A 13,138-nucleotide genomic window follows, 5' to 3' on the forward strand; every position below is an offset into this window, starting at 1 on the left:
CGCCGTCCCGGGATATGCTTTCAATCCCGTTCGGTGCGTTTTATTAAATTTACCTATTGATGGAATACCTGAGACTCAGAAAATGCGACGGAAATAACACTTGTAAAATGCAAATACAATCAAATCACATCAGACATTTTGTTTGAGGTTAGATTTCATGTGTATGCGTGTCAAATTTATCCAATCGTCGTAATTATGGCATTTTGCTAGCGATTGTGTAGCCTGCACGCGATCCGAGCAGTGTGATATTGAAAACAATAAAGGGTCGCATGGTTTCGTGCCACGTTTTACGTTTAACTTCAACTTGTTCAGGCCAGGTTTGAGTACCACCGGTCAATAGTCCGACTGAAATGACGGAATCAGCTGATGAATGCAATTTCAAGTGTACGCGGAGAGGCGGCGTGCCGTTCGCAGCGCGGCACTCGGCGGCGGCGGCGGCGGCGGCACGTGAGCAGGCCACTTTGACCCAGGTCAAACCAAAGTGGGTCAACGAGTGCGCGCCTGGGTCGGGGCGTTGAACCAAACTGCGCGTACTAGTACTATACTCGCGTATATTCAGAATTTTCAAAATAAGAAATAAAATTTAACCAAAAACAAAAAATTCAGCAAAAATTTAAATTTGAGTTTTATTATTATTTGTGTGACATAAATATTATCAGAGTTAAATCGATAAGAATGAAATAATAATATAAATTACTCGTGGAAAATGCATGCGGAGAGAATAAGTCGAAGAAAGTTTTCAAGGTTTTATCGCGGTATAATGATCGCAAAATTTATCTAAATAATTCGGTCGGTGGCCGACCCAGTTACCTGAAAGTCACCACATTAGAATATTTAGGTTAAGGTAGAGGTAGACATTTTGATGGCACTTTTTAAAATATATAAAACAAAACCTTTTTTATAAATCTGCAAAATTTTTGACTTTTTTACGCACAAAACGCAAAAAAATGTATTTTTCAAAGAAATAAAGTGATAAAATATAATTCCCTAAAAAACTTATGTAAATATTATATCTCTCAGGATATTTTTCTTAAGTTGAGCTGTTTTCTTCACTGCCGCAGCATATTTCAATGGATTATCGTTGTTTTTTCAACACACACGCTAGTTGTCGTTCAAATGCAGACAATACGGCACCGGCTGTGTGCAACGGCGGAAGGCAAACTTTGACCTCCGGTCTGGGCGGCAGCGGAGGTCGTTGACATACGCCGCCTTCCGCCACCACCGCCAAGCGTAAACGGTGCACCATCAAACGCCAACGTTTGCGTTTTCCGTTTTCCTTGTTTGGCGCGTTTCCTTATGACACGCCGCGCGACAAACACATCTCATATTCGATCCGGCGTGGGCTTATCTCACGACTAAGAAATTAAGCAACTGTCGCAGAACATTGACTTGTCTACTCTTCCGAAAAACAAGTCGAAAAGTTATAAAAGTTAAATGTTTAGTTTTAGTTGATTTTTTTTGTGGGTGAGTATTCAACAGTTTTAACAACCTTCAACAAGTTCTACGACTTCCTGACTTGTAAATAATTTCCGGTTTTCCGGTCCTTGACAGCAGCACGTGAGGCGCGCAAATGACACAACATTCCCGCACGTCCTCGCTCCAAAAAACCTAATGAAATGCATCGTCCAAATCGAAATACCGAAATGCCAGCGGCGGTAATTGCCTCCGAGCGTAGAACAAGAATCGGTTCCGCGTCTGGCCGACGAGGGTGGATTGCGTGCGATCGGTTACACAATTTCGACGCGACCTTGGTCTAGATTCAGGACGACCTATTGTACGCTTTCGTGTCCCGTTCGCTTTGTCGCGAGGCATTCGCCTTGTTTTTATTATTTTTTCCGGCTTTTCCCTCGACGGCGTTTTGTTGGGAATTACGCGCTGCTATGCACGCAACGGCTGAACGACCAAAGACAAGTTTTTCGCCAAAATTCGGGCCGAAGTAGGTCGTTCCGGTGTATGAAGCACGTGCAATTTTCATACAGAAAATCGATATATTTGCATCCTGGTTGAAAACTATACAAATACTACGCGTTTTTAAATTAAAAATCTCATAAAAATTACAACTAAATTGAATCCCGTAGATGTAATAAAATTGTAAGTTTACCTTTACAGAGCTACAATGTGTTTGCTTTTAACGCTCGTGGCCTAGTTTGACGCCGAACATGTGTTCGCCGCCGGTGTGTGTTAATGGCAGGTAAATCCGAATTCAGGTCATTTACTCACCCAGGCGGGCTGGTGCAGGCGCCGGGCAACATCCTTATTTCTCATTCTCTGTACACTATCGCACGCGCCTGGTGCGTTACCATCGCAATATCTATGCACACGCATACAATCCGACAACGATTTCACTTCAAACACATTCAAATATTTACTTTATCGAAAAGCTTTGCGTTGTACCTAGACTTTCCTATACGAAAAAGCGATTTCTCAAGAGTCCACAGAACTACGCAATAAATCGTATTTGTTATGAATGTGGAAATAAATTCGTTGCGGGAAATTGTTAAATGCATCATTTTTTCCCTATTGCAATGGATAAACGAGGTGAAATTTGCATTTTTACGCCGTTAAAGTTTGGTTAAGTATACTGGAAATTTCGTCGGTAAAATATTCACTCAGCTGGCGAGTCATAATGGTGGCCACTTTGCGTGCAAAGCAGAAAATCTCATATCACACATATGTTTTTTTTTCGGTGGATTTAACCTTGCTATATAATACTATCATAATAAACATTTTCGGTTAGTGTGAGGATAGTAGGACAAGGCTTCGACATCCTAATTGATTCAGCTAATCGTCCGGAATGAGATTCGTCCGATTCGCTTACTTCCGCATACCAATACCACAACCCAACATAACCTAAATCCCCAAAGATGCGTGCTTGGTTGCCTATATGTGTGTGTGTGTGGTGGAGTGGAACTAATCCACTCTGCGAAAGCGTCGAAAGCTCTAATTTCACATCGACAATTACAGATTTAATCAAATAGCAAACGTCTGTTTCCAGCGTCACGGACGCGCTGAATTCGATTCGGATTAAAATGATATTTGCAACCGGGGACGTTCATTAAAATTTGATCTTGTGGCGAATAACGACAGCGAAAAAAATCAGCTGAGACTCGACGCAAACTTGACCTCATTATAAAACGTGCGCTTTGTTATTCTCTTTTTTATATCGCCACGAGAAAAAATACGCAAATCACAGCTGAGCATCCCACGATTGCACGTTCGTTCGACGTGTTTGTCGTTATTCTCATTCTCGCTCGTCGCTTTCACGAAAATCACGTCCGAATGTGCGTTTGCATTTTAATATCAATTTACTCGTATTTCCCAGCCAAGCAACCGCAGAATATCAGCGAATTTCACATTTAAAACACAAGAAACTTTTTTTTCATTTAAAATAAACACATACATTAAAGTAATGGCCGAGGAAATTGTCACTTGTAAGCCTAAGGCGAGGGAAAAACTAGGTTACTGTGCAATAACTGCGTGGAAAGAATTTGATGAACACGGAGACATTCGTTAAAGTAGGTTAAGGGATTTAAAATTGAAATAAAAACGTTGGCAAGCGCGAAAAAGAAGAAAAAAAAAACATTTGCATAATGCTTTTACTCTATTTAGGGGCAAATTGATAGAATGTAAATGAGATACAGAGGCGTGCACTAATTGAAGATGTGATTAATCAAGCGAGAATTGTCGGAAAGCGGCGAATAGTACAACACGCGTGATTTGCACATGACATACACGCATGTCAACGATGACATTTCAATTTCAATTTCAATTTCAATTTGGCACAAGCTTGAATCTTAATTGCGTCTGCTCACTAACTTTACATTTTACACTAAATGTATTTGAAACAATGTAAAGTAAATAAATTTTTATATTTTTGTTGTTTGTGAATGTTTCTCAGGTCTTTATATTTAATTTAAAGCTTTATAAATCATGATAACATATCGTTTGGTGTTTTACGACGCTAGACGAAGTCCAAGACACAAAACAAAAATAAAAAACTGAACGCCACGCACGTCCAACGCGTGTTTTTACAGGAAACTGCTTGAACTGACAGGCACTAACAGTAAATTTTGCGTTAAACTTCATTTACACGCGTGGAATATAAAACAATTGTTTTATTTTTACCTAAAGTAAACAATTTATATCTCTAGTAAAAAATTGATAAAGTGGTGAATTCAATATTGAATTTTAATAACTTTTATGTACATTTTTTTATGTGTACGTTTGGGTTCTGCTCGGAGGATATTACCAAAAGAGGCAAATTTATGTGTGGCCAAGTACTTTATTTTCTAATAAACTCATTTCAATCTCGGACGCAAAGTTTCGTGATGGCCGGTCTTCGACCGTGAAATTTCTTAGACCTTCTCCGGCTATTCTTAGTCCTTCTAAGTTATTACGATGCCATAATGGCCGGAATGCGTACGACATAACCCACAACCTAAACCTGAAGAGTGAATCTGTTAAAATGGAAATTTCTGGCTTGTCATCGTTGCTCTGCGTATTTTTGGAGTGTTTGTCAGTATTTGAATAAAACTCATGTATAAATTATTGCAGGGGAACAAAAAGTTTAATTTTGTATCAAAAAATGTTTAAATTTACTGAAATTTAATGAGTTTTTGGTTGTTTTAGGCTTAAAAAGCATAGGCAACTTATTCGGCGTGTATTTTGGGTTTCATAACATAAAACTTGATTGTTTTATAATATACTCGGTATATTAATTTATTAATTTTGGAAAGTGGCGTCTGTGCCTGACCGAGGTGTCGAAAGCGTTAATTGTCTTAATTATGTTTTCTCATGCGTCGCTCTTTCCTGCACTCGGGCGCGACCTTCTCTGCTTGAGAGCTTTTCCAGATGAAGCACTTGAAAAGCTCTGGCAGCTTGGTTTGGATTTGCTGTCACTCTAAAATACCATTGACATTGAAAATCTTCATAAAGTTCAAGCTTTGATAACAAAAAATTAATTTTCAAGTAGTTTGTGTCATTTTTCAATCAACTCGTATAAGAAACAGCTTAGTAACTTATATTTTATAAATCCCAAATGAATTGCATTCAATTTGCTTTTATATCCAAAGTAAAGCTGAAGATGTGTAGCAGGTTTGCTGAGGAAAGATAAAAATTGAATCACCAACAGAGTGTTGTCAGAATAAAAACAATTTATTAATATAATTAATAAAATAATAAAATAATATATAGAGTATTAAAAGAGGAATTTATATAGTGCATATTTGTGTGTTTATAAATAATAGTTTTTATCGTCGTAGATATGACAGGCAAGCGTTTTCCAATTGTGCAGTATGTTAAGGAAGGATGTTCGCAAGTCAGGAAACTGTTGACACGAATCTTAAAACGCAGTTAGGCCAACGTATACGATGGCTTTCAAATCTTTTATAACAAAGTTTGCCTTGAACTTGCGTTTATCGCCGCCGCCGGCGGCGCACGCCACATCCGAAGTGAAGTGGTATCGCCTGACGCTACCCTCATACACATATCAACAATAACCATATGATATCAACACATTTTAAACGTTTAATAATTCTCTTCTTGTATTTTATTTCTTTGTGAGTAAAATTATCATTTTTATGCAATTAAATTTCCGCCCGTTTTTATTTTTACTCTTGAAGAGAGTTTCTACGGCGTGAGACACGTGGAAAAGGTACGTGATGCTGAAATGTGAAATTTGAATATGAAACAAGATTTACTCATGCGTCTAAAGTTTTTCATCGACTTTAACTTTACAGGCGGATGGAAAGCTGGAAATTCATTGCAGTGGAATATTTGAATATGAATAGACAGTATTTTTTGTTTGTGGCTTGGATGAGAAGTCACAATGCAACTTATGCATTATTAAAATTGTGGTAATTAATTACTTAGGTGGTATTTTTCTCCCGGGAAACTAAAATAAGTGCATACAGTTATTAATAACAAGATAATAAACATCAGAGTTCTTTTAAAAGCTTTTGTACTATTTAAAAAGTAAATTAATGTTTAAATTAATATTTTACTTAATTTGCGGAGGCGCCTGTCTTAAATTGAAAATTATTCAATTTTTAATTAAATAAAATCAATTTGCTTTTTTAGTTTTCTTCATTTTGCGATGTTTTAATGAATATTTTACAATTCAAGTCTCAAAAAGTTTAAAAGAGGTTAAAATTTAGAGTTACATCTAATCACGACATCTTTTGGCAAACTGCGCAAACACACTTTATCTTAACTCTTTATATCGATAATATAAAAATGAATCGCAAAATCTGTTGGTAAGCGCATAACTCAATAACGCCTAGACCAATTTGACCAATTCTTTTTTTAAATGTTTGTTAAAGTCCAAGGATGGTTCCTACGGCAAGTAAAATTCGAATAATTGCCGGAAAAACCCTAAAGACAGCATTTTTCTATAGGATAAAAGTTGGCATTGAGATTCAATCATCGTTATAGTTAAATAGTTGAATCCGAGATGGCGCACTGAAGTTCATTATTAGCAATTCTTTATATAATTAATTTCTTTAAAATAAAATTGCGAATTTTATTGATAGAATTGACACATACTATGTCTAGAACAAGAAAGTAAAAACGAAGTAGCAGGCAAAAGCTAGTTGAAAAAAATCCCACTTTTAATTTGATAAAAACAATGTGCATCTTTAATTTTTGGCATTTTGTGATGTTTTTATGAATATTTTTCCATTTAAATGTCTAAAAATTTTAAAAAGAGGTTAAAATTTATAGGATATAACTAGTAGCGCCATCTTTTGGTCAACTGCGCATACATACTCAACTTAAACTCGTTATATTATTTATAATAATTTTAAATTTCTATTGCATCCATTAAATATCCTGTTTCCTTCCACTTGATCATCCATAATAATAAAATTAATAAGTTTAGTGATGTGGATGCGCATCGATGTGATGAAGTGGGCCGCTTAAAGCCCGATTCCATGATTCCATGAAGCCATACGCATGATTTATTCAGCGAGGACGCAGCGCGCATAAAAAATGGCACACGTCGGAATGAGCGAGCGCGCGCGTTATTTATCGACCCCCACAGGTGAGTGCGAATCTTTTCGACCGGCCGCCTCTCGCTGCCCGCCCCGGCATAAATATTAAATCGCAGCCCGCTTTTCGGCCCAAACTAGGCCAGCGCGCGTCTTACGGCGGGCCGCTTATCACGATGCCGGCTCGTCACATTCGAATCGACGCACGACATTTGCCTAGGCGGCGGCGACCTGGTCAATATGCCGCCGCGTGGTCGCCGTATGTGTGTCAAGCCAGTCGGCCAGGTGGCCTAAGTTCAAGACTTTTACTGGGTCAGTAGTGCTTGATATCCTTCGGAGGTGGATCTTCGCCGGCGACTTCCTAATCCACGACTTCGATCGCTCATCGACTTCGGGCTCAAGCTGTGACACCGTGCGTATTACGATGACATTTTATCTTTTTATCTTAGGCATAAAAAACGTCTTAATAAAAAAATCAAGAAAGATAAATTTACTTAAAATTAAAATAAATAAAAATTTTCTTTTTAAAACTAACTTTTGACCGCGGCTTTATCCCGGTAGTGTTTAATAAATATGTAATTTGTTTTTACTCTCTTGTTCTAGACATTGCATTTGTCAATTCTATCAATAAGATTCACAATTTTATTTTAAAGAAATGAATTATATAAAGAATAGCTAATAATGCACTTCAGCGCGTCATCTGGGATTCAACTATTTAACTATAACTATGATTGAATCTCAATGCCAACTTATATTCTATAGAAAAGGGCTGTCTTTAGGGTTTTCCCGGTAATTATTCAATATTTTCTTATCGTAAAAACCATTCTTGGACTATAGCAAACATTTAAAAAAAATAATTGGCCAAATTGGTCTGGGCGTTGTTGAGTTATGCGCTTACCAACAGATTTTGCGATTCATTTTTATATTATAGATAAAAAATATTAAAATATATTTTTATTTATATGTAACTAATTTATGGAAAAAAAATTGAGGGATAATCTAATTATTTGGATCGTAAACTGACGGCGAGACAATGTTGCAACACTAATTCCAGCCTATTTTGTTTGCTTTTATTTATTTTTTGCCGCTACTCAACCGGGACTGGATCAACGGATTACTGTTTGAAGATTTCGGACGAAGGCCAAGATTCATCCATCTTCAACCCGCGCAAACAACACGAACGCTTTTCGTTTGCCAGAAATAAAGAATTTAATGCGCTCGGATTTGCGTCTGTTGGATTTTTTGTTTTAGATAATTAAATCCTCACTTAGTCACAGTAATTTTCACTTGTAATAAAAAAGCAAACGAACAATAACCGTAAAATTCCAAGGTTTTTTCAACAAACTCGTCCTGATTTTTATTTTCGTATAAATCAATTTAAAATGCTGATAAAACGTGAGAAATTACCATTGCAAAGTGATAAATATGCCTGAATAATTGAGTTAGTGGATAGAATTTAGGAAAAACAAAGATGTCGCAGTTACAAGTTGTTGCCGGTGTATATATGGAATGATAATCCCTACGGCGACCTCCTGGTGCAGAACACGCCGGCGTTGTGACCTGACGGGGTGCGCGACCTGATTACAACCCTCAGCGTGGCGGACTTTTGCCGGGCTGCCGGTCTGACCCAGCTTCAATGCTGGGCTGCAACAATGCAAGCATTTCTAATTGGACAATCGGTTTTGCGCTATTTGTCTCTAACCGCAAATAAACGTGGCCATCAATGGCTCAATAATCACAATAAATCAATTTATCCTCTATCCACGTATAAAGAAACAATAGATTAGGAATTGAACAAAATTTTAGGTTAAAAAGGTTACATTTCTGACATTTAATAATTGACAGCTGTCAAAAAATGTCATTTTGAGAAAAATTTTGTTGATATTTAATTTATGATGATATTCATTGAAAAAAGAAATAAAATTTTAGGAAATTTAAATTTCTAATGAAGTTTGAGTATAAATAAATCTAAAAGAGCTAAAATTGAAGAAATATGGTTATAATTTATGAAGAAAAACTTAACTGATTAGAAATAGAAGAGAATTTTAGGTTAAAGAAGGTTAAGTTTTTGACATCATCGTTTGACAGCTGTCAAACCATGTATCTGATAAAACTTTGTTAATAAATAATTTAAGGTTATATTTATTGAAAAAGTGGAGAAAATTCAAATCTCTAATATAATTTGAATATGATTACAGTTGTAATAAGTTAAATTGAAGAAATTAGACAATGATGTATAAAGAAATACGAAATTTTAGGTTAGTCAAGGTTGAGTTTTTGACATCGTCAAATTTGATTTAGATAAGATTTATTAAAGAAAAAGACAAAATTTTCCAAAATTAAAATGTCTAATATTGTTTGAATATGAATAAAGCAAAAAGAGGTTAAATTGTAGAAATGAGGGCAAAACTTTTATTTAGTTGTTGATTACCGTTTGTATCGAGTACAAACTCGATCAATTCCAAACAAATCGAAACGAAACGATGTGCATTTTAAATATTTACTGACTACGCTTTTTGCCATCCAGTCTCATATTTATTTGAACTAGTTCTGACAAAATTCATAACACAACATTTTTGAATTTCGAAAATAATATGTTTCATATCATCGGATTTTTTTCCTCGAATAAATTTATAGCTTACTGTTGCAGAATGATTTCAGCTGGCAAATGCTGAAAGAGCTTGTGAGTGTTTGTAAAATGCAGTTATAAGCCAGCTTTAAGCTGAAAGCTTTTAAAATTGTCGTCCTTAAACTGCATTTGGCAAATTATCCATTTTGCGGTGAAACTTTCATGGCCGTCACACCAAACTCAAAGCGCTATACAAACGCATGCTCGAAACTTGAAATACGAACTTGCATAAGCACGACGAACAAAAAACGCGCAGAATACTCGACACACTCGGCGACACCGTCGACAAAAAAAGAAGTAACGGATCTTTTTCTGCGCTCGGGAATCGCAAATAAACACGTAAAACTATTACACACAGTTTGCCTTCCATTCGCTTCATTGTTCTTCGCCATCTTCGCTTTTCTCGCTTCTGTATTGTTCTTCTCCGCGTTTTGGTCATTTTGTGTTGAGTGTGGCGATCGTACGTACGTGAGGGCTTCTCTACTAGTGGCGGAGTTAGTCGTGCCCAAGGACTTAAAGCGATTTGGAGCGAAATTTATTTTCGACCCTCTCGGATTGTTGTTGCATGATTTCGAAATCGGCGTGCGGTCCGCTGCGCGCTTTCGGCTTAATCTCCTCGCCTCCTCGAGAGAGGGGAACGAGTCGCGTTACGCCGTAATAGCCAGCAAAGCAGCAACCCAACTCACAATCTTTATATATACCAAGCGTTTCCGGAAGTATTCGCCTGTCTATCGCAGCATATTCATATCATTAACTCATCGGCATCGTAAAATCATCGACGGTTTCATATTACTGAGCACATTCTGCTTTTATCGCTTGAACCAAATACATATCATTTTGTTTATGACAGGAATTTTCCGCGGACGCTTTGTAAACACGCCTGGGATCGAATCAAGCATAGTACAACGAAATGGGGCAGGTTATGGTCACCCCGAGAAGTGGTTCATTCTTCCTTCACCCCAATAACACGATTTAAAGTTCAATATTCTAATTTTGTTTGAAAATAAAAAGCAAACTTGGTTGCATAAGCTAATAAAGCTAGTTTGTGTGTTTATGAGGTTATGATTTCTTGTTGATTGGTTAGATTGTGGATGATTTTATTACCTTCACCCGTATAACCCTCATAAACGTCAATCGCAGTGGAAATGTGATTAGGGTGCAATCGATATCAATACAACAAATTCAATTCCATCAATTCCAAATGGTTTCATCTCACATCTCACATTTCATTAATAAAACTTTTCAACTCAATTTGTGTTGATATTATTCTGGATATATTTTGACTTTTGGTGAAAACAAGAAATTGGATCTAATTGGTACAATACACATGTCAAAATGTAAATCTTGCGGTCATGGTCAATTATTGGTAAATTTGTTTGTTTGTTTGTTGCTGAGAGGAATCAGTTGCAGCATGACATAAAATGCATGTGACTGTAATAGTAGTATTAATCCATCGTCGTAAATTCGAGTCTCATCTAATTGATTGGATTGGATGAGCAACAGATTGAGCGTGGTATTAGTAAATTAATTCGTCCGAAATGTATACCGCCATGATAAAAGTTAATATTTTAGGTTAGGTTTAATTTTTGCCTGTTTTTTCATTGGTTATGGTAACATTCGGTGTATTTTAGCTTCACTCAAAGCTTGAGTGATAAATTTGCATTAATACAAGCTAATAGCGAGCCATCATCAGCATAGAAACGCTTCAATCGCCGCCCCTTGCCGCCTGTGAGCACCCGAGTTGTCGTCGTGGCGGGCGTAACGCGGAAGTGGAAGATTTAATGATTTTCAGATAAACAGATTCCGCGCGCGGCAATAATGAGCCGTTCGGTTCTGCCCCCACCTACCCTGCCGGCCCTCGGCGAGTAAATCATTACGTTGGTACAGAGGCCAAGGTTAGACTGCACCATTATATTGTACACTTACATAATGTGTTACCATAGCGCAACGCCGCCAACATTCGAATGTTGTCGAAACCGACGCCGCCGCCGCCGCTGACTCTCTGGCAGACATCCAGGCCGTATTAATGAATTTTGTTTAGCGCATTGTTCGAATCATGCGGCGGATCCGCGTTTGTTTTTTGCGCGTGCATAAACGAAACGTTGTCCTTTCCGAGGGTGTTATCTGATTTATTCAACTTACACTAGCAGAATTATACAAATTGAATATTTGGTTGCCTACATATTTTTAAATTAATATTCTTGGTAATACTTACGAACAAAAATGTTTGACATGAGCGTAGCAGGTAAACAAAACACGATGACAAGTATATCAGCAATAGCCAGGTTGACAATGAAGAAATTCGTCACGGTTCTCATTCTTGGCGATCTGAAGACGACAGCAATGACGAAGAAGTTGCCAACAATACCAACAGCAAACACCAGAAAGTAGGCAACACAGTAGACAGCCGTCATCGCCATTGAGTGCCGATAGAACATCTCCGGTACAAAAGCTGCATCGCTGGTGTTAATCGCGATGGACGCGTTGATACCGGAAGCGAGAAATGTCGCCACGCCGCCATTGGTACGCACACCGATTTCGTAGGACGAGGCACCACCGACGCTGCTTTCGGTGTGCGCGGTGTTCACCACCTCGATGAGGTTGCCCAGGTACTCCACCGACAGCATGGCGGTGCGGTTGGGGTCCGCGACGTCGCGAAAGGCGAGGAGAAGGTCTGGGGCCAGCAGCTCGTCCACGTCGGCCATCGGCGAGGCGATTATCAGCGCGGGGGCATCGCGAAACACTTCGCTAAAGTTTCCGAAAAGTTTGCGAACTGTACGCGTCGTGCGGGAACTTTGCGCGAGTTGCGGAGACGACCGGCGGCGGCCGGCGTTCGAAGGGTTGTGAACGCTTGGTTCCAGCGTCGCGACGCTTGGGAGCTCAGAGCGACGCGCGCTTCCTGAGTCTGCGCTCAGTATTTTATACGCACAACTAAACTATTACTATTTAAATAAAATATTTTTACACAAAAAATAAGTAAATTTTAAAATTAAATTAAAATAATTTTTAATTAATTATAATTATTGATTTGATACTTGAATATATTTTAAAAGTAATTCAATTTGTAGTAAATTTATGCTTCGATGAATTCACAAGGTTTTCGTCCTGACACTCGCCATCTTGCAAGGACTCTCGAGCACAAGCTAATAAAAGCAATTCATTGCACAGGATTACATTGGGAAAAGATGCAAACATCTTTTATCAGAAGGACCCTTCCGCATATTTATTGAAGGGATTTTCACAAAAATCCTCAAGAAAAATATTACGTTGAATGTTTTTCTTTAATAATATCAACTTGATTATATTTTAATGTATCAAAGTAAAAAATTGAGTAGCATCTAAATATCTTTTCCTGCTACAGGAAATTTGCTCACCGAAGTTGAATTTGAATTGCAACATCAAGGGGTGGTTTTTTCACTGCCGTTTTCTAGTTTTTACGTTTTTATATAGAAGATCAAAGACTTGACGAAATGTAATTTGGTCAGAAGATGAAAAATGCAAACATAACTTCTTTTTTAATTTC

General features: G+C 37.7%; 1 protein-coding gene across 1 annotated transcript in view; it reads right to left on the reverse strand.

Moving 5' to 3' along the window:
* Positions 1–12,441, reverse strand: part of SIFaR (SIFamide receptor) — a 35,483-nt gene extending 23,042 nt beyond the window's left edge. The window contains exon 1 of the mRNA XM_065301340.1: positions 11,831–12,441. Within this exon, the coding sequence (XP_065157412.1) occupies positions 11,831–12,320 (490 nt within the window). The 5' untranslated portion in view covers positions 12,321–12,441. The remainder of the gene's footprint in view (positions 1–11,830) is intronic.
* Positions 12,442–13,138: the final 697 nt, after the last annotated feature.

Source organism: Atheta coriaria, unplaced genomic scaffold, assembly GCF_025399875.1.
Source record: "Atheta coriaria isolate IRGN ID8LTWV9N9 unplaced genomic scaffold, Caltech_Dcor_3.1 hic_scaffold_4_pilon, whole genome shotgun sequence".
NCBI classification, from domain to species: Eukaryota; Metazoa; Arthropoda; class Insecta; order Coleoptera; family Staphylinidae; genus Dalotia; species Dalotia coriaria.